Raw genomic sequence first — 25,250 nt, 5'->3', positions numbered from 1 at the left:
TGGTATGTTGTTGCTGTCACACAACACCCCGATATGTGTTCAGCAACATCTCCTGAGTACATTGATACCCCACATGCATGGGTTTGTCAGATTGTTTGGGGGCAAAAGGGCCAAATTTGGAACATGCCTCCTCAGCCGTATACCGCTGCATGGCAACAATTGCAGCAAAAATAGTGGGGAAGGAAAGGGTTAATGGCTCTAATAAAAAAATTTAAAAAAACCCTAAAAAAAAAAAGTACAAAAAAAAAAAATGTAAAAAAAAAGAACCCCAAAAACAATTGCCACTATGCAAGATCACTGTTTATGCAGTGATCAATGGCAATGAAGGGGTTAATATTAAATGGGTGGCTCTTATAAGAGCCTTTGGATCAATATATATATATATTATTGAGAATACCTGAAAACACACTGATCTGTCTCTCTCCCTCACTAGAAGCAAGTGAAGGAGGGAGGCAGATCCAATACTGATCAAAGGCAATGTTTAGAAAACATTGCCTTTGATTTAGCAAATCATGATCACTCTTATGAGTGATCTGACCACTAGGGGTGTTATTCACTGGATGTCCATGACATCCAGCAACACCCCCCCCCCCCCCGATGATGACAGCAGGCTCCGCCCCCGGCTTGATGGGCGCCGCCATCTTGAAACACCGCATGTGTTTCGAAGACGCCGGCACCGGGAAGGTAAGTTGAGCTTTTAGGAAGCGATCGCGAGTCGCTTCCTTTGCTAAACAGGTGTTGCAAAGATGCCTCGATACTGAGGCATCTTAGCAACACCAGCTAAGCAAAGGAAGCGACTCGCGATCGCTTCCTAAACCCGTTTTTCGGCGGCGGGCGCCGCCATGTTTGAAAGACGTGCAGTCTTTCAAACATGTTTTTTTTTTGCTCCTAGGAGCGATCGGGGGGGGGCGGGAATGTTTTTTTTGGTGTTGCTCAATGCCGAGGCATTAGAGCAACACCGTTTGAGTGAAAAAAAAAAAAAATCGATCACGGATCGATTTTTTCACCCGTTTAAAGACGTGCCGGTCCTGGCACGTCAATTGTCATAATCGTCACGATTTTCGGTGACGTGCCCGGACCGACAATTGTCATCAAGGGGTTAAAAGATCAAAGTATTTGACAATAAAGGAAAACGATCGCAAGTCAGAAAGAAGCTGCCAGGAAGTGTGCCGTTTCCAAGAGAAACACGGATTGTTTTGGTGAGCAAATTGTGTTTGTGGGGTTGGAGCAGCCACATTTGTAAAGACTATTAGCGTTTGGGGCGAAAAGGTCTGAACCTGTGATTTTTACAGGATTTTATTTTAATAAAGTACCAGGAAGCCAACCGTTAGGTATGTAAGGTGTTTATTTAGCATATTAAGCGGCGTGGGTCAGGAATCCTGCTGGACGGCTGCGAGGCATTTCACCAGACTGGGTTCAGCGCACAGAGAGGGGACTCCTTTAAGAGCAGCCTGGGCGGGGGGGGAGAAGAGATGATTTAACGTTACTATGGACAGAACAAGACATCACAGTAAGCTATGGCTGAACTCTTAGCCATCTAAAGACAAGCAGCCATCTCACCTTGACCTGTCCGTCAGAGCATCGGTCTAATAGAAGCAGGCACTCTGTGGCACCGCAAAGCAAGGCTTCCGTCACCGGCTCCGGAGTCTGAACTGGTTCAGAGGTAACGTCATACATGAGTTTCAAAAGGGCCTTCAGGAGAAGTGGCAGCCTATGAGGAATTCTAGGACCCAAGAAGGGGAAAGTCAGCACGTGAGAACGGTGTCAGGGGAGCATTTGATGAGATGACGTTCTGGGACACTCACCGGGGCCAAGCGTATTTTATAGTCCCCTGCAAAGTCTCTAAAATACAGAGCCTGGTGGTTTCTTCTGGCCCATCACAGACTTCCAGGTACCCAACGATTACGTGCAGAAGCCTCTTCATGTGGCGGACCACCCTCATGCCAAGCCTGCATGTAGCATGTTAAAAGAAAAAAGGAACACCGTGTAAACGACATGTTCATTTGCAATATTACACAAAATACACATACAATGGCGCTCAGCATTCAAAATAGGGGACAAAAACGCAGCGATCAGGCTATTGATCAAGCCAGTGTGGTAGTTCAATTTTAATTTTGCATGTTTTCCACATAAAGGGGTTTATTCACTAGAGGAAGAGTTGTAAGGAGAGTTTGCAGGGGAATTGTGGTTTCAACTCTCCAACATCCATTATAAAGGGTCACAACCGGCAGGTTTCTCCAGCATTAAAGGGCTAAGCTGGCCCTGTATAATGTATAATTTAACATGTAAGGAGACTTTGAAGAAATCCGACTTCGGCTGGCACTTCGTGGATGTATAGTAAAAAGTCAACGAGCCGAAACAACTCTCCGGACAATAGTGTGAGTGTTTGCGTCTCTCCTGCTGCCCTCCTGTGGTGGACAAGTCAGGAGCTCTAACTTGTCTTGGAATGGAACACACGCGAATATGACGCAAGAGGAATAGTAAAGAATGGTTTAAATTGCTTTAAGGACACGAAATATGTTCCTATCACCATATCAACCAATAAGCTGACCTATCCAATTCCATTGCTTGCAACGGTGACAAAGCCACTTTTACACCAGAATCACTTTATATACATAAACCCAGTGGTGACTCTAGAAACAATATATAGGGGGGGGCACACAAGATACCACAGTCAAACTGGGGGGGCATTAATAATTTCCACCATTAAATCATACCACTGAAAAAACACACATATATATTGCCAAAAGTAATGTGCTATGGAATGATACTTTTGTTATTGGACAATACAATACTTGATCATTCAACATGGGAAGCCTGAAGCCACAATTTAGTACGACTAATCCTTGAAATCCTTTAAACAACACAATACCTTAACTTTTGCACTAAATGATTTCAGGGCCTAATATTAGATCCTGCTGCTGATACAAATCCTGTATTTGCAGGTATACAATAATAATATATGAAATGTAGCATTGCAGGTATAGATCAAATAAATACATGGAAACAGCATTGCAGGTATTAATCAACTGAACAAGACATACAAACCCTGTATTTGCAGGTATACATAAATAATGTATGGAAACATAGCATAGCAGATATGGATCTACAGAATAACACACAAACCCAGCTTTGCAGGTACAGATCAAAATAAGTTTTGCAGTAAAAATGCAAGGTGCTCCAGGGATAAGATGGTTACTCACGTACCGCACAGGCTAAATGGCTGATTTTAATAATATTTGCAGTTCATCAGGATTTCAAAAATTGCCTCCCTCTACCGTTGGCTAAATTTAACCCCATGATCAAAGGGATCATAGGATTAAAAATTAGTATCGGCCATTTTTAAAAAGGGAATGTGACTTTTTATAGCTATATGATCACTGTGGTAACATTGGCTACCACAGTGATCATTTAGCTAGAATACTTAAACTTTTTTTTTATTTTTAAAAGTTAAACTACTTTATGTTTAAATAATTTAATTTGGGGGTCTCTAGGCAATTTTGATTTTTTTTATCTGCCTTTAGAGACCCCCAAATCATTTTTTTTACATTTTAATTTTTTTAACTTAATATTTTTTATTATTTTTATTAGTTTACAATCTATATACCGTTGGAAAGGTGAGGCGATTAAGTTTCCAACAGTATATGTTGGGGGTATGTAGTTGCTTAGATGCCTGAGATACAGGCATCTAAGCAGCATGCCCCCATACCTCTTTAACTGACAATTGTCAGTTGTTAATAAAGTTGCACGGTGACGTCATCGCGTCATTGCGCAAGACGTCACCGGGCAGATCGGGTGGCCCCGGTCATGCCTTTCAGTGTGAGGGGCAGATCGCCGGGGTAGGTTGTGATGGATGTCCACAGACCTCCATCAAGGTAAGGTAGCGCTAGTGACGGCATCGTGCCGTCGTTAGCACCTGACTGGGACTGCTAGCGACGGCACCATGCCGTTGTTAGCAGTCAAGGGGTTAAAGTCCCATTGCGGGACTCTCCTGGGTGGTTACAAATTCGGCGGGGGGGGGCAAGGAATAACCTAGGGGGGCAATTGCCCCCCCTTGCCCCCCTGTAGCGATGCCACTGCATAAACCCCATTATTTAGAGTATGTTCTATAGTTCTGTATGGATCGGTGGACAGCTAATGAATTTAGCGTTGAGAATCGGATGTAGCTTCCCACGTGGAAATCACCTTTCCTGGAGAGAAGGCAGGTAGCGAGCGTACGACCTGCGCAGGGCGATCTTGTGCTCCATCTCCATGTGTGTGAGGACCAGCTGCATGACTTGGTCCGACGGGTCCTCTGCATCCTTTTGGTATTCCCCGACGGCCGGAGGACGCTTGTGGAGGACGGGGAAAAGATCCAGCAGGCAGGGGAGGGCCACCTAATTCACAAAATACATTATCATGGGATGCTAGCTTTCTTAAACTGATCTCACATGAAATAAAATATTTAATTCAAATTTAACCATATACCGCCCAAATAATTATATTTAATCATTCTAAAAGCTCCGAAGGAGGTGTTTTTTTTTTTTTTTTTTAAGGACATTTAATCGTCTTGATCCCAAGAGATGATGAGTGTAACATTACTAATCCCACACCATGAGGTTCTGTTACGCTGGCCCAGTTTTTTACCTCGATAACATCAGCATCGGTCGCATACAGGTGATTGCGTAATGCATGGTATACCACCAGCGCGCGGTTATACTGTCGTAGCTCTGCTGACGGCTAGAAAAGGAGACAGAGCGAGACCGGAATAAAAATCAGAACCAAAATCATTAAGTATAACAGAACGGGAGGCTTTTGTATCTTAAATAGAAGTTCTTGACATCATCTACAGGTGTTTAGAAAATGTCTTCTATGGAAACATACAATTTGATGGCAGATAAAAAAAAAATAAAAAAAGCTTATCCTTTGCATATTTAAAATCCCTGACTGAGCCTCTGCTACTTCTGCTGGGCAGCTGTTCCACTTACCTACCACCCTTTCAGTGAAATAAAATAGCTCAAGTTCTAGAGTTTCAGAAAGGAAGGATGGTCTTATAGTAGATTATAACAGACCCCCCCGAAGCTCTCAACACAAGGCAAAACATTTTGTAAAAGCCTTTGCTAAAAATGTGCTCTTTTATGTGGCCTGATAATAATTGTTAATAATAACGTTAAGTAAATCAACCTTAGCAGATCTGTCATTGTATCATTTCCTATGATGCTCTTAATCACAAAAATGACTTTAATAACTTTACAGCAGCTGTTTTTTTGTGTCACATGACAATTAACCATTCCCTGAAAAACCATACATAAAGCAAAAAAAACAAAAAACTTTACATGGGTACTTCTGGGAAATATTTCAGCCTTCATCAGATGATGAAATCTCTAATGCATTTAATGAAAAAAAAAACGAGCGTGGGTTGAACAGCACATTTTGCCTAAAAACCATTAATGGTGGCCATTCATTTAAGAATTGGGAAATACATTTAAATACCAGGCTGTGATATCCCAGAAAGAAAGCGCATTGATTGTGAGCGAAGGAAGGGAGGGAGGGACCTGAAGTCTAAGGTGTATGTCATACCGTCATGACGCACTCACCACGTTCCTGATGATGTGACGGAGACACGATATTCCCAGCACTTTGTTCTCAGGCTTATAATCATCGGAGAGCAGAAGAGCCGGAGGCAGGACTTGGCTCAGAAACTCCGCCAGCCAGGGCCGAGGAACCAGGGACAGCACCCAGGAGAAGACATGCGGTGCATCGGGGTGCGACTGCCACGTCTCCCTGGAAACAGACACACCGTGAGAAAAACGGCACACAATTTGTACAAATCCCAATGCACAATTCTAACACGATTTTGTAGGGCATACGGTAATGGTCCAATTACGGCGGGGAACGCAGTATGATCAAAAATACATATTGACAAGATAGTAGAGGGCTCCGAAAGGAGAGGGGGTTGCCCGACGGTGCTGTGTGCAGAAAAGGGGGGGGCTGCGGAGGAGACAAGTGTTGTGTGCTGTGAGGAGAGGGAAGAATAAAAAAAAAAAAAAAAAAAAAGAGAGAGAGAGAAGCACTGCGTAAATTGTTGGCGCTATATAAATAAAAGATAATAATAATAATAATAGAAAAGAAAAAATAGTGCCCATCACTTTAACGACACTAGTTCACATATATATATGCGTGTCTCTCACTTGCACAGCCGGGGTCTAAGTAGTCTCAATACTTCTCTAAATGTCCCAAACTCAGATTCTCGGTCTGAGGGTCCTCGAAGTAAATCAGTAACACTATCACAGTTGGAGGCATCTATTAGCTTTCTGAGAAGCTGGGCAGTCAGAGTCCGCGATACATCATTTGTCCAAGGCCTGTCCCGCGAATGCGCCCCACACAGAATTAGTATGGGTGCTGTGGCACAGCGCACTATACACTGAGGATTCCCTGGCCACACCCTTGAGGACTCCAGCTCTGCCTCTGAGGAGGTAGGCCATCCCTCTGGTTTTGAATCATCCTTTGCATTATCTGTCAAATCCTCCTCTACAAGCTTTCCGACAGTCCCATTCTCTTCCTGTGGAGAGCATTTTACCCCCGCCTCCGCGATTCCAAAGGCAGACTCTGGCGTTGCACCATTGGTAGATACCGCCCCATAACATGTAATTTGCGAATCTTCGGGCTCCTCTTTGTCACGTGATGAGATCCTCACCACTCCCAGGAGCCGGAGACATGCTCGGGCCGCGGCTGCCGCTCTCTCCGGTGCTTTTTCCTTGTTCTCTGGCTCAGGACCGGGTGCAGCCCAGACAACAACTGCTTGTAAAAGCTCCGCACAGCTGGCCGGGGTCAAGGATAGCGGAGGAGCGCTGCCAATACAACCGGATAGTTCAGCCAGAGCCCGCTGAATATGCTGTCGCGAAACGGCCATGCCGCTACATGACGTCACAACCCGGAAGGAAACCTTTGGGCATCACCCAGTAGTGCAGTCGGCCATTTTTGTTACTGGCATAGCATGCAGTGGCTGCGACGACTATTGGCAAGGCAAATTAGCTTTCATTGCACGGTGCGGTGGACGCCTGCAAAATGATTTCATTGTAAATCGCGCCTTTTTTGAATTTATCTCTCAGAAGCCCCGCAGATATAGTAATTATAGACAGTGTGTTCAAAATGACCATACGTACAAAGCGTCCCTCTTTAGCATCCCAAGTCCCTCTTTCACTCCCTGATGCCCCTATTTACTTGGAGATTACAATGTTAATGTTAAATTCCCAGGGAGAGAAAGAAGGAGTTACAGAGGGATTTGGCTCCCAAAATAAGATTTCCCTCTAAAACAAGTGCAACATTCATTCTAATGGCACATATGCTAGAATAATTTTATACTTTTTATTGGGGCGACAGAAAAAGAAGTAATCTTACAAAACTTCCCAGACCTCAGAAGTCTCTTCTTAGAATGGGAGCCAGAAGAGGCCTCAGGTTGGCACAGAAAATGTATCCTCTTTAACAAGAGACTCTGTATGATTTATGTACTCTTTCTAATGACATCATTATGCATTTTAGATGAGGAAAGTGTTACCGGATCACTCATCCCCCTGCACTGTGACGGTATAGTGATATATACCCTTAGGGGCCACAGATAAATGGTAAGGCTAATGGCAGCCTAATAAAAATGACTAATAACAACACAGTGCGCTAATATAAACGAGCAGTCGTATTTTTGTATTAAATTTTTTTTTATGTTTGCCCTACAGAGGGCAGCAAAAGCCTCGCTATTGTGCCGTGAGTTGGCTGGTGAATTGCTGTGAGTTGAAACGCTCTGGTGTTTATTCACTAAAATGGGAGTTGGCAGGTTGTGGTTTCAACTCGCTGAATTCACCATGGATTATAAAGGGCCATCCCTATTAAGTTTCTCTGCAAACAAGGGCCCAGCTGGACCCGCATTATGTATAGGGGGTTACAGTGCGTGGCCCCCGGGTGCGTGAGCATAAAACCAAAATGTCCGTCGACCTCTCTGACAACATTGGCGGACACTGAAGGGGCAGTTCCTCGAGCTCAACCCTTGAAAATTGCCATGGTGGAACCAGATCCCCCGTAGATTTGTGGGGTGGGTTTTGGTGACGGAGGAGTGGTAGCCCTTTGCAGGTGGCTTTCTCCCTCAGATGACTTCAGAGGTCGTTCTCTTTGGGGGGGAAACACCAAGAAGGAGGGAAGGAAGGGGTGATATATCCTTTCAGGGAGCGTGGCCCCAGAAGAGAGAAGATTCCGGAATCTGGTGTTCATCGTGGCCCCCAAATGGGCACATTTTTGCACCTCATCTCCCTTTTTTTCCCTTTTCACATCAAACCGCTGACTTTGGGGCTCCAATAAAAAAAAAACAAGACAGCCTGAAAGATCAGCTTCGTAGACAAAAAATATATATATATACTTACTAGGAGATGGTGCGTTGGCTTTAACAATTTTCTTGTAACCCCTGAACCGACATGCTGGTAATTTAAGAAGTTGTACGACAGTAAAAACAAAAAATATAATGATATAAATGGTATAATTTTGCATTTTCTACTATGTTCATACAATGATGCCCAAAAATCTTTCTGGAAAAAAATCTTAAATCAGGTGTAATTTTGTCTCAGTCATGTGACCCAAACGCAGACCCTGATAAGCATAAAACTGCGGATATGCTAAGGTGCGTTTGCTCAATGTACAATGCAAATATTGTCTTAAAGTGGGACTACACCTTTAAATTACTAAGAAGGCTAACATGCCACAACTGCAAGTAGAGGAATCCATATTTAACCCCTTATGGGCTCAAAATGCATAGTTTTCAATGGGTTTAGGGACCGCCCATTGTCCTTAAGGGGTGAAGCAGATAGAAACATAAGTGTATTATATGCTATTCAGTTTAGGGGTTTTATCGGATGGGTGTTGCAAAATGCCCTGTGACAGACACGCCAGAGGTTGTATACCTTAGTGAATAAATAATGAAATCTATTTTGGTTGCTGTTTGCATAGTGTGTTTGTAGATGAATACAGAACTGAGCAAAAGTTTTAGGCAGGTGTGAAAAAATGCTGTAAAGACAGCTTTCACAAATAGACATGTTAATAGTTTATTTTCATCAGTTAACAAAGTTGAAAGTGAGGATTCATTTCAACATCTTGACTCTTACTTTCAAAGATCTTCACAGCGGTTCCCTACTTAGATCTTCTCACTCGTCCCTATATAGACTCTTAACCGATCTCTCCGCTCAGTCGATGATCTCCGTCTCTCCTCTCCTCTGATTTCAAGCTCTCTGTGCGCTTACAGGATTTCTCAAGGGCCATATCCTTTGGAATTCCCTCTGCTAGATATCCGTCTCTCCCCCAGCCTTCAGTCCTTCAAAAAATCCCTCAAGACCCACTTCTTTAAGGACATTGCACATTAACGCCCTCCCGTAGTCCTTTAGCTCACCTTTCCTAGTCCCTCTCCTGCAAAGTTTATACTAGTGTGGCTAATCCCTGAACAGCACTTTTACCTATTGAGTAATATAAAACAATAAATAATATTAACAACGGAAGAAAACTCTAAATCAAATCAATATTTGGTGCAGCCACCCTTTGCCTTCAAAACAGTATTAGTTCTTCTAGGTAGACTCGCCTAGAAGAGTACTAGAAGTCTTCTGGGAACTTGGCTGGCAGGTAGTTCCAAACATCTTGGAGAACTAACTGCAGTTATTCTGTGGATTTAGGCGCGACAGTTGCTTCTCATTTCTGACAGAGTCGATGATGTATATAACAAAATAAATTAATGTAATGTCTTGAAGTTGAAGAAAATAAACAACATGCATAGGTTTTCTAATGTTTTTTGTGAAGTTGTGGGCCACAAAATGGAACATGTCCATTCCCTTTTCCAAACTTTACATTTTCTAATTTTATTTTGTGTAGCCCATGTCTCATTTGGGATTGTTTTGCAGCCCGACAGCTCACAATTACCCCACAAACTTATATAAATTTATGTAGAGAAGACAACCCAGGGATTTTCACTAGCAGCATTTGGACATTTATCATGCAACCTTTTGGTCACCAATCTTTGGCGAACAGAGCCGTAACATTAATTTTCTGTTGCTTTCTTATCAATATTTCCATGTTTCTTTTGATTCTCTGCACAGATTCCATGCAACTGCAGAGAAACCAACAAAAATTTGTTCAGCTGCATCTCCAGATTACAGGAAAAACCCCACATGCATAGGTTTTGTTTATGGATTTTGGAAGTTACAGGGCACCAAATGGAACACCCCACACCCCTTTCCAAACTTAAAATGTTGAAATTTTTTTTGAAAGCCTTAATTGCCTTGAATGGGGTACTTTCAAAAAACATCCTTTAGCCCAGGGGTGTCCAGGTTTTTTCTGCAGTTGGCGACTTCATCAGAAATGTATGTGTGTATGTGCCACATTCGTTTTCATTTGGGAGAAAATGTGGCCGCTTAGCTGTGTAAGGCATGTTAATACAGGGTTACTGTGGCAATAATGCAATTCAGTCAAAAAACACACCTCCAGACACAGACACAAAACACTAACACACACCCAGACACACCTAGATATTCATCAGTAACACACACACACCCAGACACTCACACCAACACATCTAGGCACTCAGCACTAGCAACCACCCCCACCCAGACACTCACATCAACACATCTAGACACTCAGCACTAACACCCACACCCAGACTCTCACACTAACACACATGCACACACTAACACCCACATCCAGACACCCAAACATACCCAAATCCTCAAACTAACACAAACAGACACACTAAGATACCAAAAGACATATGTTTACACAAATACCCTGATACACACATATATACTAACATACCCAGACACACATGCTAATATACCCATAGGCACATGTTCACACACACTAAAATACCCATATACACTAACATACATACCCACAGATGTTCTTTTCCCTCCGTGTTACATGTTAGGTAGGACACATTGCGCCACCAGTGTGGAAGAGAGTGTACCACCATGAAGCAATGTAGACGAATTTGCTTTTTCGTTTCATTTTTACATTAACTACCTTTTATTTGTGTTGACATGGAAAAATCATTGGGCAACAGAAAGGAGGGCCCCTTTTTTTATATATAAGTGCTCCAGGACGCTGGGTTCCTTAATCTGTCCCTGGTTCTGCTTAACCATTTGGTTTTTTATGGGCACACATGGAGTTTCATTAGTCTGGTTCCAAGATCACCCCTCCCTCCACCTTCTGAGATCAGAAGGAGCAACTATAGCTGTGCATGGAGTAAACCCCCAGTTGGGGTAGTAAACAGAGCCTGGGAGGGGCCAGAGCCAAATGCCTCTTTCCCTTCGTGAGATCAAAGGCTTCCCAGGAAGAGTGGTTATCCCAAAGCATCCGGAGATTCACCAGCCATATTGATGTGGCTTTGGCATTCACTATGGCTACAGTGAATTATAAAGCGTAGCTTCATTAAGCATATGTATTATTGAAATCAATTTGGGAAGCTGACAGCCCCAAGTCATGTGTGGTGTCAGAATAAGAGAATCATCTAATCAACACAAAGTATAGTATATTGAATATCCAAAAGCCTCCGAGTATGGTCCAAAGTTGATGATTGTTGATGTGTACATTGGATCCTCCAAATACCCTCCCAGGTGCACAGAATTATTTTTTCATTTAATCTCATTCAGTGGTACTTGGCACTTGGTACTCAGCAGCTGTGCATGTTCTGGATATTTACAAGATCTTGAGTAATGGCACCCTTCAGAGTACTTCCTGATGGCGGTGCTTCTGGTCAGTGAAGGGTCATCTTGGTACCGTTTGGGGTATTAGTAATTTCATCATCACTGGGGTCTGAGAGTTGCAGATCCGGTGATATTTTCTGAGTCATGTAAGTTCTCGTCTGCATTGAACACTCTGGGTTTAGAATTGCCTGAAAGATTTAGCAGTATGTTACCCATCAATATTTAATGTTAAGTTTAGCTTTAAAAGGGTAAAATCAGATGTTGCATTCGTATGAATATAAGATGTAATCTTAAAGCAATAACTGGTTGTCAACCAACTATTTAGTTGTATTTTGGAATAGCGCACATTTTTTAGGGACTTTTTCTTTTATATGTGCCAAGCAGGCTATAAACTCTTAATGTACGCCATTCCCTCCTCAATGCTGTGAGCTTGGATGTTGAAGTAGAAACAGGCCAGACAAATGAGTTAATGGTTAGAGATAAAATGCATGATTCGTTCGAACAGATGCTAAAAATGAGATTGAAGCCAACAGGGGCAGCTGCCTGCTCAATGTGATGCAGGACATTTAATATGATTCCGTTTCCCAAGTAAATATCATAGAACCCTGATAGCTGTTTAACAAACAGGGAGTGGAGTTTTTTAAATTAATTTATTTATTAAAACAACTCACACTCCCTGGTTCTTTTTCCTTATTTAAGTAAATCGTTATCAGTCAGGATTTCATGAAACACGTAAATCCCCACATTTCAGATGGGCTAAAAAGGACATTTTTGTTTTAGGATTTGTGGTTAGCGTTCTATGAGGCATCTCTTTAAGAAGACTTTTTATTACTTTACATTATTATAGACCATCAGCAGATTCTTTAGTGTTATTATAATAGCGGCGCTGGGTGACATATTGGTATACCTGGGAACTTCTGGTCTCTGGCTACCCGGAGCGTTCCCTTGAGGGACGTGGCCGGGACTGGGAGGTCCCCCTGATGTCAGTGGGAGGTCACACTAAAGTCAGTGAGAGGTTCAGCTGAGGTCGCGGGCGTTCCCGCTGATGTCTGGGTCGTTCCCACTGATGGCAACAGGAAACACCCCCATTTAAAGGGAAAATGGGCGGGGAGCAGGGCGTGTCAAGACTCGCCAATCCCATGACCCGGAGGATTCAGGTCTTGACCCAGAGAAGCGGTGCTTCACCCGGCAATCTCTGGGTCAAACCCGGAGAGTTCCCAGGTATGCATATTGGTAGCTTTTTGTACAACTGACCAATCTACGATTTAATTTATAAACTAATTTTCTTGTCATTTATTAGGTCTGTAGCATACTGTGATTCACGCATACCTGCCAAACTTTCTGAACTCCTAGAAAAGAATGATTCAATTATCAGTGCCCCCTTTGCGATATACACACATACACACTTTCTCTTACCGATTAATGCAGTCCCTCACCTGTTTTTCCTCCTTTGCCTGTGGATTGCGCAGGAAGATGCAGAGAGGGGCGTAAAGAATATTTGCAACACCAATAATTACCATTAACCAGGAAAATCCAATTGTCTTTGCTATTGGGCCTCCGACTGCTGGACCTGTGGAGTAAAGAATAAATTGAATAGAAGCAAAAACATCTATTATGTATCCAATAAACCAAGATACATACCATAGAAAACAATCTATAGTATAAATGCGTTCTATAAATGGGATTCATTCTATAAACTGGATTCCTGCATATATTGGTCATTACATTTGCGCTGATCTTCAATAGACCAACAATAGACCAACACAGTTGGCTTCCACTTATAAGACACAATTAGACATTTTTATGTGTTTAAGAGGAATCCTACAGTCTTCTAAAGACTCACAGAAATCTCTGGAACATAATAAGATCTTTGTTCACGTGTTTAGCACAATGACTATGAGATGATACCAAAGATGAAGCCACTGGTTTGTCCTTCCATAAAAAACAGAGGACCTTGATGTTCCATAGTGCTACTAGCATAATACTCTGTGGAGAACACGGAACATAAGTTGTTTGGAAGTATCAGGAAACCAACATCAAAAAACCTTATCCTTTTTTTGGGGGGCTGCTTTGCTACTTGGACAGCTTGCTATCATCAACAGAAAAAAATGGATTTCCAAGTTAATCAAAGTATTTTGCAGAATAATGTAAGGCTATCTGTCCAATTCCTCCAGGCCATTCTGCAGGTCTGACCCGTAACAATAGGAACATTTGTTCAAGTTATTGCAGGCAATTGAGGGTCAACCAGTTATTAAATCCAAGGGGTCGCATACTTTTTTCACCCCGCACTGGGAATGTTTGCACGGTATGTTAAATAAACAAATGTGTGTTTGTCTATAGTTGTGATTTAGGTGAAGATCAGATCAAATTTAGCAACAATATATGTCGAAATCCAGGTATTTCTAAAGGGTTCACATATGTTGCCCATGAGTTATTGCACCCACCTATGTGCGTGAGAGAAAATTATTTAAGTAAAGTAAGAAATAATTTCTTTCCTACCTATAACAAACAAACCCCATATTGTATAAAGATACATATATGCATTTTATGGCGTGATATGCAATGTTGTAATAAAAATAATCCAGATGATTCCTTACCTAAGGCAAACCCCAAGCAGAAAGCAATATCAGAAATGGCGTATACCCCACCATAGACGGAGGTGTGACGTAGATCAACAAGATATCCCATAATAGGCATTATTGAGGAGTCCACCATTCCCAAGGCAATGCCAATCCCAGTATTAGGACCAATGAGTCCATAGATATTGACAGCAAGGGGCAGCTAGCATGAGCAAGAGAATAAGAAAATGACCAATTAGTTCAATATAGTGTAGATATTAAGTCACTAAAGCTGGGCACGTTTCATATAAATCTGATGTTGCCGGTTGACTATGTGATTTAGAAATAAAATATTTTAATAGAACTTTAGTTAGTTAGTAAGTCTATCAGTTTAGAGGTTCTGGGGACTAGGAACTGACAAGGTCACTTAAATCATAAGTGGCAAAAGGGGAAAAAAGGTGTCTACGGGGTAAAGTGAGAAAGATCAACATATACAAACTCTTGTCATGTCAAATTCTTACATTTGTAGCAAGCTGTTCAATTAAATACATTTCAAATGGTTGGTTAGTTCAATTGAGCAGTGCTTTATTATTAAGACTTGGCAAACCATATGGAGTGAAGAATATATTACTAAATCAAACACAGTAAAATGTTTTTTTTAAAAAAAACATTTTTTACAACCATCAAATTAAATCAATTTAAAATATTAAAATGTAAACTGTATTAAATCCAGACTACCCCCGCAATCCATCAATCTGTATAATAAGACTTTATTTTATAATTAAACAAACATTATTTTTTCAAAGATCTCAACAATGTTTGCTCATTTCAAAACTGAATCTCCACGCACTCATAGGGCTCATTAAATTTAATATGTCAATTACTTTTCTCTTAATACCCTGTGCGGTTCGTTTGCAGTCATCTTTCATCTTGGAATCAGTGCTCACTATGCTGTTATTCTCACTGCTAAATGCATTCTCTCATTGGAACTGTATGTGTATATATGAACTAGCTTGATTTGTTCAAGAACTGGTATAGTGGGCAGACATAGAAAATTGATACGAAGAAGTGAGTTACACTCACACACAAGAGGCTGACTCCTTCGACTACCATCCCAACCATTGAGCAGAGCCACCTGTAACCAGCAAAAACAAACTCAGATCAAGAAGGACAATCCGCTAGTTAATCAGTTAGTAGTGAGGCTCTTTGAATCAGACCAAAGTGTTTACCTTCCCATTTTGTGTGACAAGGTTCCAAAAAGATTCGTACATAACAGGTAAGTGAGGCTAGCAGGCAAGAACACAACACCTAGGGAAAGAGAATATAATGACATTACAGACATGCACTTAAAGATGTGCATTTTTTACGTCACATACTATATTGCAGTGCAGGAAGAAACAATTCTAAAACTTTTCTAATAGAGTAATCTGTTGGTACGGAGAAGTGGTCTTTTAGCCCAATATGTCTAAGGTGGTCTACACAACAGGACTCACCAGTTCTAAATGGCATCTTAATGACCTATTGTTGCTTTTAAGCATGTAAGTGTCAGAATTCCATGCAATCTCTTAATGATCCATTTGTCAAAAGACTTGACTTTCCCTATAAGGATCAGACCCTCATTAACAGACGGTAATATGAAAGCATCAGTCAGTGAGTTATTAATACTTTGCCGAGGGTAATGGTTTAAACAAAGTGGCTCCCATAGTGTAGACGATGATGTCAGTCATTTTAAAGTCAGCAGGAAATGTTTCTCCGATGAGATTTATTGGACTAGAAGCTGATTAAGTGGTTTGATTTCCAAGGGAATTGCAATATTACACAAGCAGCTTCTTACTTTCTTCATTTAGATCATATCACAGGACAAAATGTCCCTATTCTTATAATTTCCCTATAAGTTTTAAAAAACAACAACGTAGAAAGTACCTTACCTGGCCTACAGGCCACCCACAAAGTAGTTTTTTTTTACGAAAAGTAATAAGAAGAAACAGGACATCATTTTTTTATTTACTTGGGCAAATTACATATAGAGTTAGTACCCTATTCGAGTTGTACTGAGCAAGTAAATAGTTTAAAGGAAACGTGGGATCCCCAGTTACAATAACCATACTACTATTGGCGGAACCATGGAAAATAGAGCAGACCTAGTTGCCAGTTGGGGGAACACATGGTTTCCATCATCCAAATAGGCAGAGTGGATTCCAGAATTCCAATAGCCATATTAGCAATGCAGAGAGAACCTGAGTAGAGAACATTAAAATCATTTTTAAACTGTTTTCACCATGAGTACAGCTAGGTCAACAAATGCATAAATTATTGACATAATAATGTTCACTTTCAAATGTCCTTAAAACCTGCATTGTCACAAAAAAATCTGCAGTGATCATACTCTATATAGTAAGGACCTTACATTGTGCAGGTTATTCCAATCATTTCTGTAGAACATCCTTGAGTGTCACATTATTGATTATTGGTTGTTACACGCAATTTCAATGGATTTGGGTTTAAATTCAGAAGCTCTGTTTATTTTCCCTGAGTCTGGGGGAGTCTCAAATTATTCCCTGATATGTTCTGCTAACACAGAACATATTCTAAGGCTCTAATCCTAGGCTTGGTAATAATTTTATCCGCAGGGATGCTTCTTTGACCATTCTATTCTCTGACAATATATTAAAAAAATCTTGAAAAAACAAGGATATGCTTTCAAAGGTTAATGGCTTGGAATATAAAGATAATATAATAATAAAATGTCATAAACATTTTTATTTTATATATATATATATTTTTGTTTCTGTTTTATAAGAACTGCACTATAGACAATCTTACCAGCAGCGACCATAATATACGGGTCCTTGAGTAAAGTAATGTAAGGTGTTGGCGCATTGGTCTGGGGGAGAAGAAGGCAACATATTAGTTATATAAATACATATAATATGGACTACTAAATTTGTCTTTCATGTTTGAAGCACATACTTACACTTGGGGAAAAAGTGGAAGGCCTCAAAATACACAATTGAAGAACTGAATACATAAAGAAAATCCAATATTAATTTAACAGTATGACCAAGTTGAGCAAGAGACCCGTGCTTTGGTCTACCAAAAGCCGTACAGCCATACAATCCGCTCAGAGATCTTCTTACCTCCATCTAGCAGAGCCAAGATTGCCAGAACCAAGAACGGAGAAGACTTCCCAACAAATTCATACATGATAGAACCAAATGGAGCACCCGCTAGAAACACAGAGGGCAGAAATGTTTATATTGTTAAATAATTCCTGAAGTAGAGCCTCCTCAATAGCGATTACATCCATCGGCTTGTGCCACTCACAAAAGTTTAGGGACAGAAGCATTCCCTTAAAGAAACTGTTTTCAAACCATTTCTGTATAGAGTATTTCAGTTAAACAGTTAATTATTATTAATGTATGATCAAGCAAAGCAGGGCTAGAGACCCCATCTTCCTAATCAGCAGGAATGGAGATCAGAGTGAGAAGAAGGGGAACAAAATGTTTCTCTCTTTAAAAGAAATGTAAATATTAATAAAAAAAAAAATAATACAGAAAAATACCCTAGTGATACCATCATGGCACCATCAGGGGTATTCTAATACCAGGGGTACAAAGAGGGATATCTTGTGTCTCCAAGACTCCAAGATGATCTCTAGTCAGCTTGCACTTCTCTTTAATAAAATACAAACAAAACTCTTCATTAAAGCATTAAAACATAAAACAAATTCCAGCATTTCAAGAGCTATGCATTTTTTTAAATAGTCCTATTAAATATTTTGTTATATGTGTGAATATGATTTTTTTTTTAAAAAGCCATATATGTCCTTATATTATATATTACAATTCACGAAAAAGCAGACTAATTCTTAAACATATAGCAGAGCTGCTACAAAGAAAATTGTTCTTTAGGCTCATTATTTAAATACAGACAGATGAACTTTTACACATAAAGGCATAATTATCGCACAAAAGCAAACTCAGAACAATGCATTGGACTGAGACACCGCTACTTACAAAGCACCCCCAAAGCGAGTCCTCCCAGTGCTATTCCCATAGCTTTGCCTCTCTCAAAGTCATCGGGATACACGCTGGCCAGCATCCCCAGACCTGAAGAGACATGGAAACTGTGTATTTCCAAACCTACATACACAACCCAACCCAACAATGAGCTTTTGCTTCCCCAAGTTGATATATTAACCATTAATATTATCCCTTGAGTAAAAACATATTGTGGTACTAATATTTACCAAGTGGAATTTTGGTGACAGATGTGAAACGGTTGGATACACAGCCCTTAGGGCAGCGCACCAGGCACCATTTACATGATATTTAAGTCACTGGGACCACTCAATGTTGTGATGTTGATGCATAATGAGAACTTACCTGCAACACTTGAAAAAGACGACCCAATGCCCTGCATAGCCCTGGCCAAAAAAAGAAGTGTGTATGTCCCAGAAAAAGCAAACACTGCAAAAAAAATGTAGACATTGAGAACGATTTGTAAGGGCACCACAACTGCATGATTGACACAATGCTAAAAATCACATCTGTGACAATATGTGTCTGTATATATGTAATGGGATACATAAACAACAACAAAAATCACAGATCCAAGATTAATATATGGGAACACTAGGTTTCTTTGTTTTACTTATCTTATTAAACGTGGTTAGCTATCATCGTTTGTATAGACCTTTATATTTGCTTGAGCAGTTTAAAAACCTATCTCCATCATACATTGTAAATTAATCTGATTTTTACCATATTCCCATGAAATGGAAGCTTGATTTTTACATGTGTGTGCATGTGTATTGGCATCAGTGTGTAAGTCTGCAAATGTAAGAATATACATTAAAAGGTGTGCCACTGCATTATTAAGTTACTGGGGAGAGGCATGGGAAAGATAGAGGGTGCCATAATGAATAAGAGGAGAGAAAGAAGAGAGGTGGTTAGATGAAGGAGAGATAGAGTCAAAAGAGAAAGATGGGGAGAAGGGGAGAGATAATAGGAAGTAGGAGGGATAATGAGAAGGGGGAGAGATAAAGAGAAGTCGGAAGATAGTGAAAGGGGGGATCAAAGAAAAGGGGGAGAGATAAAAGAGAAAAGGCAGAAAGAAAAAGGAGGAGCAATAAAGAGGAGTTTTAAACAGCGAGGTAAGAAGAGAACACAGAGAGATTAACAGAAAGGAACAAGATAGAAAGGAGAGATAAAGAGAAAGAAGAAAGAAAAGGGAGAAAAGATGGAGAGATTAAGAGAAAGATGAGGCGAGATAAAGAGATGAAGCAGATAGACTTGGTTTCATAGTTCACGGAGGTTGCAGTGTGAGCAGCAACCACTCCCAGAGGGGACTCCACTGTTGGAATCAAATCTGCTGTGGGCTCTAGCCTCGGATCTTTTGGAGACCTAGCAATGCCCCTGGGTAAAGAAGGTCCTGCTCACAAGTTTGCAATCCCCTCCTTTCATACCTACACCTGCTAGTTAGGTACCTATCATTAAAAGAGATATTCCAGCACTGAGACAGACATAAAAAATGAAAATTGCTTTCTTCGGATTATGACATGACATAAGCATGTACCTAATCACTGAGACACTTATCCCACCGCTAGAAGAAATACATCACCATTGATAGAGATAGCACATGACTCGGATAGTTATCCTAGTTTTAGGATAGATATTTTTCTTAACTGACATAACTAACAAAGACAGCAAAGAATCAGAAGCTGTGACAGCAGACAAATAACCCCTAAGGGCTTTAGTGTTCACAGTGTTCCAAGCAGAGTCACTGAACGGGATGTTCCAATTACTCCACGCAGAATGATTAAATGTAGCAGTGGCAGATTCACTTTACGTGGCACTTAATAAAATATATCCTAACCATACATTAATTAGAATACAATGGATTACCGTAACTGGTAAAGCGTAACGTTGTGTCAGAAATCTGAATTGGGAAACACTATATTTTATTCTTGCAGATCTAAAATTAGTATTTTTTTCTAATAACAGTTTACTACTCACTTATGGTAGAAAAGAACATGATGATAAATCCGCAGAACATTGGAGCATCATATCCAAACCTGGGGTGAAAGAAGAGGGAAAAGAACAATTTTAGAGAATTATATAGGTGCTGTCACATAAGCATATTCTACAAGGATAGAACTGCACCATTTTAACCAAGGAAAGAATATGAACCGATTGGAAGAGATGATAATAGGGGCCTGCAAATCTCAAATTTTGGACAAAATCAAACCTTGTATCAAATCAGGACAAACGTGTGCTAATTAAATGAAACTCCTAATCGAATCAGGAAGAAATAAATATTAGAAAAGTGTTGTAAAAAATGAAATGCTTTATTTAAACTATATAAAATGCTATAGCCAGAATCTGTCTAATAGTGACCTCATCCTTCCTCCAAGGCCCCCAAAAAAGTGTAAAAAACTAAAAATGGCCACAAGAATATACCACCACCCACACAGTGCCACACTCCAAAAGTGCAGTTAGTCCATGACGTAGATGTACCTGTTGGTGATTACACCCACTAATGGGTTAACCAAGAGCTGCAACATGGCTTTGGAGGCAAACAGTAGACCGATGCGTACATTTTCATCTTGCAAGAAGCCAACTCCGCTGTAGCAGGGCCCATCATTTAGGAGACCCTGGGATTCGTTACCCGTGTTTTCATTATATTGACCACCGATGAATATTGTAGAATTATCTCTCAAAGACATTGTGGAGATGATCGTAGAGTTGGTAGCGGGGGTTGGAGAAGACGAATATGTCATCGATGCGTTTTCATGATTATACTCCGTGTCGTATAGGAAGGATGGGATAATTGGAACTGCAAATGAGATAAGGGTGAGTAAAAGACCTCATAAATATGATATTTAATTCATGAAAATCAGAACTGTCCTGTAAAAAATGGTATGCTTGTTCATTGCTGCAAAACCGTGTCCATTCTATCCTTCCAGTATATAGCCTGTCAAGTACTAAGAAAAAACAGACAGCGCTGGAGTCCTAGGCAGGTCTTGAGTCCTAGAGTGTACTCGTGAAAGCCCTATACTTGGTGGTCTAGTGGGGTAGTAAAAATCAGACAGAACTGAGCCTCTATCCCAGTCTGGATATAGTATCACACCCCAGTACCTCCTTGCATAGAAGGTCTCCACCCTTGAAGTAGGAGAACAAAAATTGTCCAAGATGCCCCTTCCCCTGCTCAGCTCCAGGAACTGGTAATTGCTAAGATATAGTTAGGGGGTTACACAAAAAACCTTCCTTACACCAAGAAAATACATACAATTTCAATGAAATGCGTTTCAAGGTGGCATGCCTTAACCACGCCAGTAAGAGTAGGTGAAGGTTCTTGCACCATTGTAAGGCCATAGACTAGAGGAACACCGGGTCCCTAGTCTTCTTCTTCTGGGGCTGCATTCCGTTAAGGAATATGTAGACCCTTCATTCCTGCCCTGGTAAAACCAAAGGAGGGCAGGACCTTCAAGGGGATGTGGGAACCAGAAGGTCAACCCAAACCCCTCCCCAAAAAGCCAAGTCTTCGATGACCCAGCTCCAACGTGCCATTGAATACTTGAAAAAAAAACAATCAAAAAAGCACCAAGAGTATACAGATACACACCCACTGCTGTAAGAAGCATGTTATCCAACAGCAGAGCCACGAAAACCACAACAAGAACCAGGCAGCGAGATTGACGTTTCTCTTCCAGCCACTTGCAAGGGCCACACTCCATCCCAGCAGAAGAATGTAGACCTTTCCCTAAGGATCAGAGAAAAGTATGCATGTGAAACTTTAAATGAATGTCTCTGTATATAACCCGACATTGAACAACAAAAAAAAATTATTACTGACATATCGAAACGAAATTAATCGCACTCTCTATCAACAAAAGATAGCAGAGAAATGATCGAATCTTTTTGTTATAAAAATAATAGTTTTTGTAGGGTAGAAAATGTTTAATGACATTAAGTCACTACTCCCTCTTCTCGCCCCTCCTATTGTTACAATTACCCGTAGTACTCCATTGGATTGTAAGCTCACGAGTGGTGCCAAAAAGTCCACCATTCCTGCCAGGAACTTTGTATAAAAGTACCATAAGGCTATATGGCAAGCTTTCCGGCAGGGTCTGTATCTATTAATGGATGTTTGTTATGTATGTATTAACTGCCCCATTTACAAACCAATAATAAACCGTGCATGGTGTATACCTTACCTTGTAACTCGATGGCTGGTTGAAGTAGTGATGTCCTATTTCAGTAGAGCACACCTTCGGACCTTACTTTAGCCAGGACTGAAATCTGTCTAATGAACATCTAATGATAAACCTGTGTGATCTTACAGCATCAGTGCAAAAGAGGGTTAATAAGACATAGTCCAGCCTCCTCTTCATCAAGGTATATCTCACTCATCAAGCGTCAGCTCAGTAAAAGGAGAGATACTGGGGTTGAGTCATAGAACAAGCTGTTTACTCTTCTCCATGGTTGCCCGAGCAGCTTGCTGTACGCATACCTTTTGCTGTTATTTGCCTATGAGTTGAAAAGCTAGAGGAACATCTGCTTATGTTGAATGATGGGTTCTATGGGTGTTATATATGTACTGGAAGAACAGATGACATATCCGACTAATGATCTGGAGTGAATGTTAAGGATAGTAAACGTAGGTCCTCCTATTAGAAAAAACAGGGAGAAAAAGAACCACAGCAATTTACCCAAAAAGTCTTCTGATTTTGTCACCAGGCATCAAGACCGATGTGGCCCAGTACAACAGTGTCCACAATTCCTGCTGACTGGAGCCCAGATTGTGTTTGTGGAAGAGTCCAGAGTAGATTATGAATTCTTAATTTAGGGGTAGATAGCTAGAAATGGAAAACAATATTAGAGAAGTTCAATATTAGAAAGCACCAGCAGTGGGATGCATGGCTTCAGAAGAATTGGTGTCCTACTAGGGAATAACTACTCCTACCATACTAAGTGTGTCATTGGTTTTAGGAATAAAAAAGGCAATTCTAAGGATTATTATTACAAATTAAACTGTGGGCTAGAAGGGAAATCGAGTATCTGCGAGCACCTTCTAAAAAAATGTCCCTCTCTCTCTGGCCAATTCAAATGTTGTCATGATTTATGTTATAAGAAGTCTTTATTGTATGATGCACAAAAGCAGCGACAGGTGAGTAACTGTTTACAAAGCAACAGATGCTTATCTGAATATATAGCTTTAATGAGGTTTTACTGATTCCAAGCCCTTAGAGGGATATTGAAGGAAAACATAGGATTTTAATAACTTCTGTAAACAGCTGAGTAACAGGGACAGGAAATTGGAAAACGCAATAGTTTGATTCACTTGGAAACAGACAATGATAACAGCATTGAATGCTATCACTACATCCTGATTACCCCATCCAGACGTACACTAGGAAGGGATTTTAATACGCAAATCCTTTATGTCGGAAACCAGCATTAAAATCTCTTCCATGCATTCATTTAAAGTAAGAACGGGGAGATTACATTTTGTGTTGGCTTCTGTTCTAAACGTCTAATCTAACACAAACCTAACAAAATTCATATACAAAATATATACATAACATTATGACCACTGACAGGTGAGGTGAATAACACTGATAATCTTGTTATCATGGGGGGGATATATTAGGCAGCAAGTGAACATTTCGTTCTCAAAGTTGATGAGTTAGAAGCAGGAAAGACGGGCAGAGTAAGGATCTGAGCGACTCTAACAAGGGCCAAATTGTGATGGCTAGACAACTAGATCAGAGCATCTCCAAAACTGCAGCTCTTGTGGGGGGCAGAGGTCAGTACCGGTCAAAAGTGGTCCATGGAAGGAAAAGCGGTGAATCAGAGACAGGGTCATGGGCGGCCAAGGCTCATTGATGCACGTGGGGGGCGAAGGCTGGCCTATGTGGTCAAATCCAACAGATGGGCGACTGTAACTCACATTGCTGAAAAAGTTACTGCTGGTTCTGATAGAAAGGCGCCAGAACTCACAGAGCATCGCAGTTTGTTGCGTATGGGGCTGGGTAGACGCAGACCAGTCAGGGTGCCCATGCTGACCCCTGTCCACTGCCCAAAGCGCCTACAATGGGCACAAGAACTGGACCACGGAGCGATGGAAGAAGGTGGGCTGGTTTGATGTTTTCTTTTACATCACGTGGTTGGCCGTGTGCGTAGCTTACCTGGAGAACACGCGGCACCGGGATGCATCCATGGAGGTCCCACCTCACAACTTACAGGACTTAACAGATCTGCTGCTAACGTCTTGGTGCCAATACCACCAGGCCCGGACTGGCCATCGGGCACCGGATTGACTTAGGGGCTGATGGAGCTGCAGCTCCAGGCCCCTACCTTAAAATAGGCCCAGTCAGGACTGGACTGACTGGGCCTATGCAGCCGCATTAACGCAGGGCATAAGGGGCACCTGCCCCATAAGCCTGCCACCCTAAGGGGCCGGAAAGCCCCCACCAGGGCCGGCCTTACGGGTGTGCGGCCGCACAGGGTTTAAATTAAAACATCTGGGATGTTTTGTTTTTTTACTTTATTTAACATCCTCCATGTTAAATAAAGTTTTTGTTAACTTTATTTAACATGGAGGATGTTAAATAAAGTTAAAAAACCCCCGATGTTTTAATTTAAGCCCTGTGCGGCCGCAGACCCCTAAGGCCGGCCCTGGTGGAGGCTTCCCGGCCCCTTAGAGTGGGGGTTAGATAGTGAGAAATGGGGAGAGGGGATAGATAGTGAGAGGGGGTACATATTGAGAAGTGGGGAAGGGGGTACATAGTCAAAAGGGGGTACATAGTCAAAAGGGGGTACATAGTGAGAAGGGGCAGATAAGATGGGGAGAGGGGGTAGTGTGAATGCGTATGAGAAAGAATGAATAAATGTGTGGATGAATTGTGTGAATGCATATGACAATTAATGAATTCATGTGTGGATGAATTGCTTGAATGATTTGTGAGACTGCATTAATGAAT

General features: G+C 41.1%; 2 protein-coding genes across 2 annotated transcripts; both read right to left on the bottom strand.

Moving 5' to 3' along the window:
• Positions 1-1,370: 1,370 nt before the first annotated feature.
• On the bottom strand, positions 1,371-6,892 carry LOC149277602 (TELO2-interacting protein 2-like). The gene is made up of 7 exons (XM_089502731.1): positions 6,171-6,892; positions 5,577-5,763; positions 4,627-4,719; positions 4,186-4,376; positions 1,806-1,949; positions 1,561-1,723; positions 1,371-1,451 (listed from the first exon to the last, which is right to left on the bottom strand). The coding sequence occupies exons 1-7, from the start codon at positions 6,890-6,892 to the stop codon at positions 1,371-1,373; spliced, it is 1,581 nt and encodes a 526-aa protein (XP_089358857.1).
• A 4,863-nt stretch (positions 6,893-11,755) lies between these two features.
• On the bottom strand, positions 11,756-22,364 carry LOC149277601 (chromaffin granule amine transporter-like). Its single transcript, XM_089502730.1, has 15 exons — positions 22,280-22,364; positions 21,890-22,027; positions 20,782-21,100; positions 20,281-20,339; positions 18,649-18,732; positions 18,280-18,372; positions 17,401-17,490; positions 17,238-17,281; positions 17,087-17,147; positions 16,405-16,500; positions 15,493-15,571; positions 15,347-15,398; positions 14,303-14,486; positions 13,142-13,275; positions 11,756-11,893 (listed from the first exon to the last, which is right to left on the bottom strand). Exons 1-15 carry the CDS (start codon positions 22,362-22,364, stop codon positions 11,756-11,758), a joined length of 1,656 nt encoding a protein of 551 aa, XP_089358856.1.
• Between the last annotated feature and the right edge of the window lie 2,886 nt (positions 22,365-25,250).

This window comes from Sceloporus occidentalis, unplaced genomic scaffold, assembly GCF_023333645.1.
Source record: "Sceloporus occidentalis isolate IW3139 unplaced genomic scaffold, rSceOcc1.0.p SCAF_209, whole genome shotgun sequence".
Classification (NCBI taxonomy): Eukaryota; Metazoa; Chordata; class Lepidosauria; order Squamata; family Phrynosomatidae; genus Sceloporus; species Sceloporus occidentalis.
The sequence above is the reverse complement of the archived record's forward strand: the minus strand, read 5'-3'. Positions and strand labels throughout refer to the sequence as shown.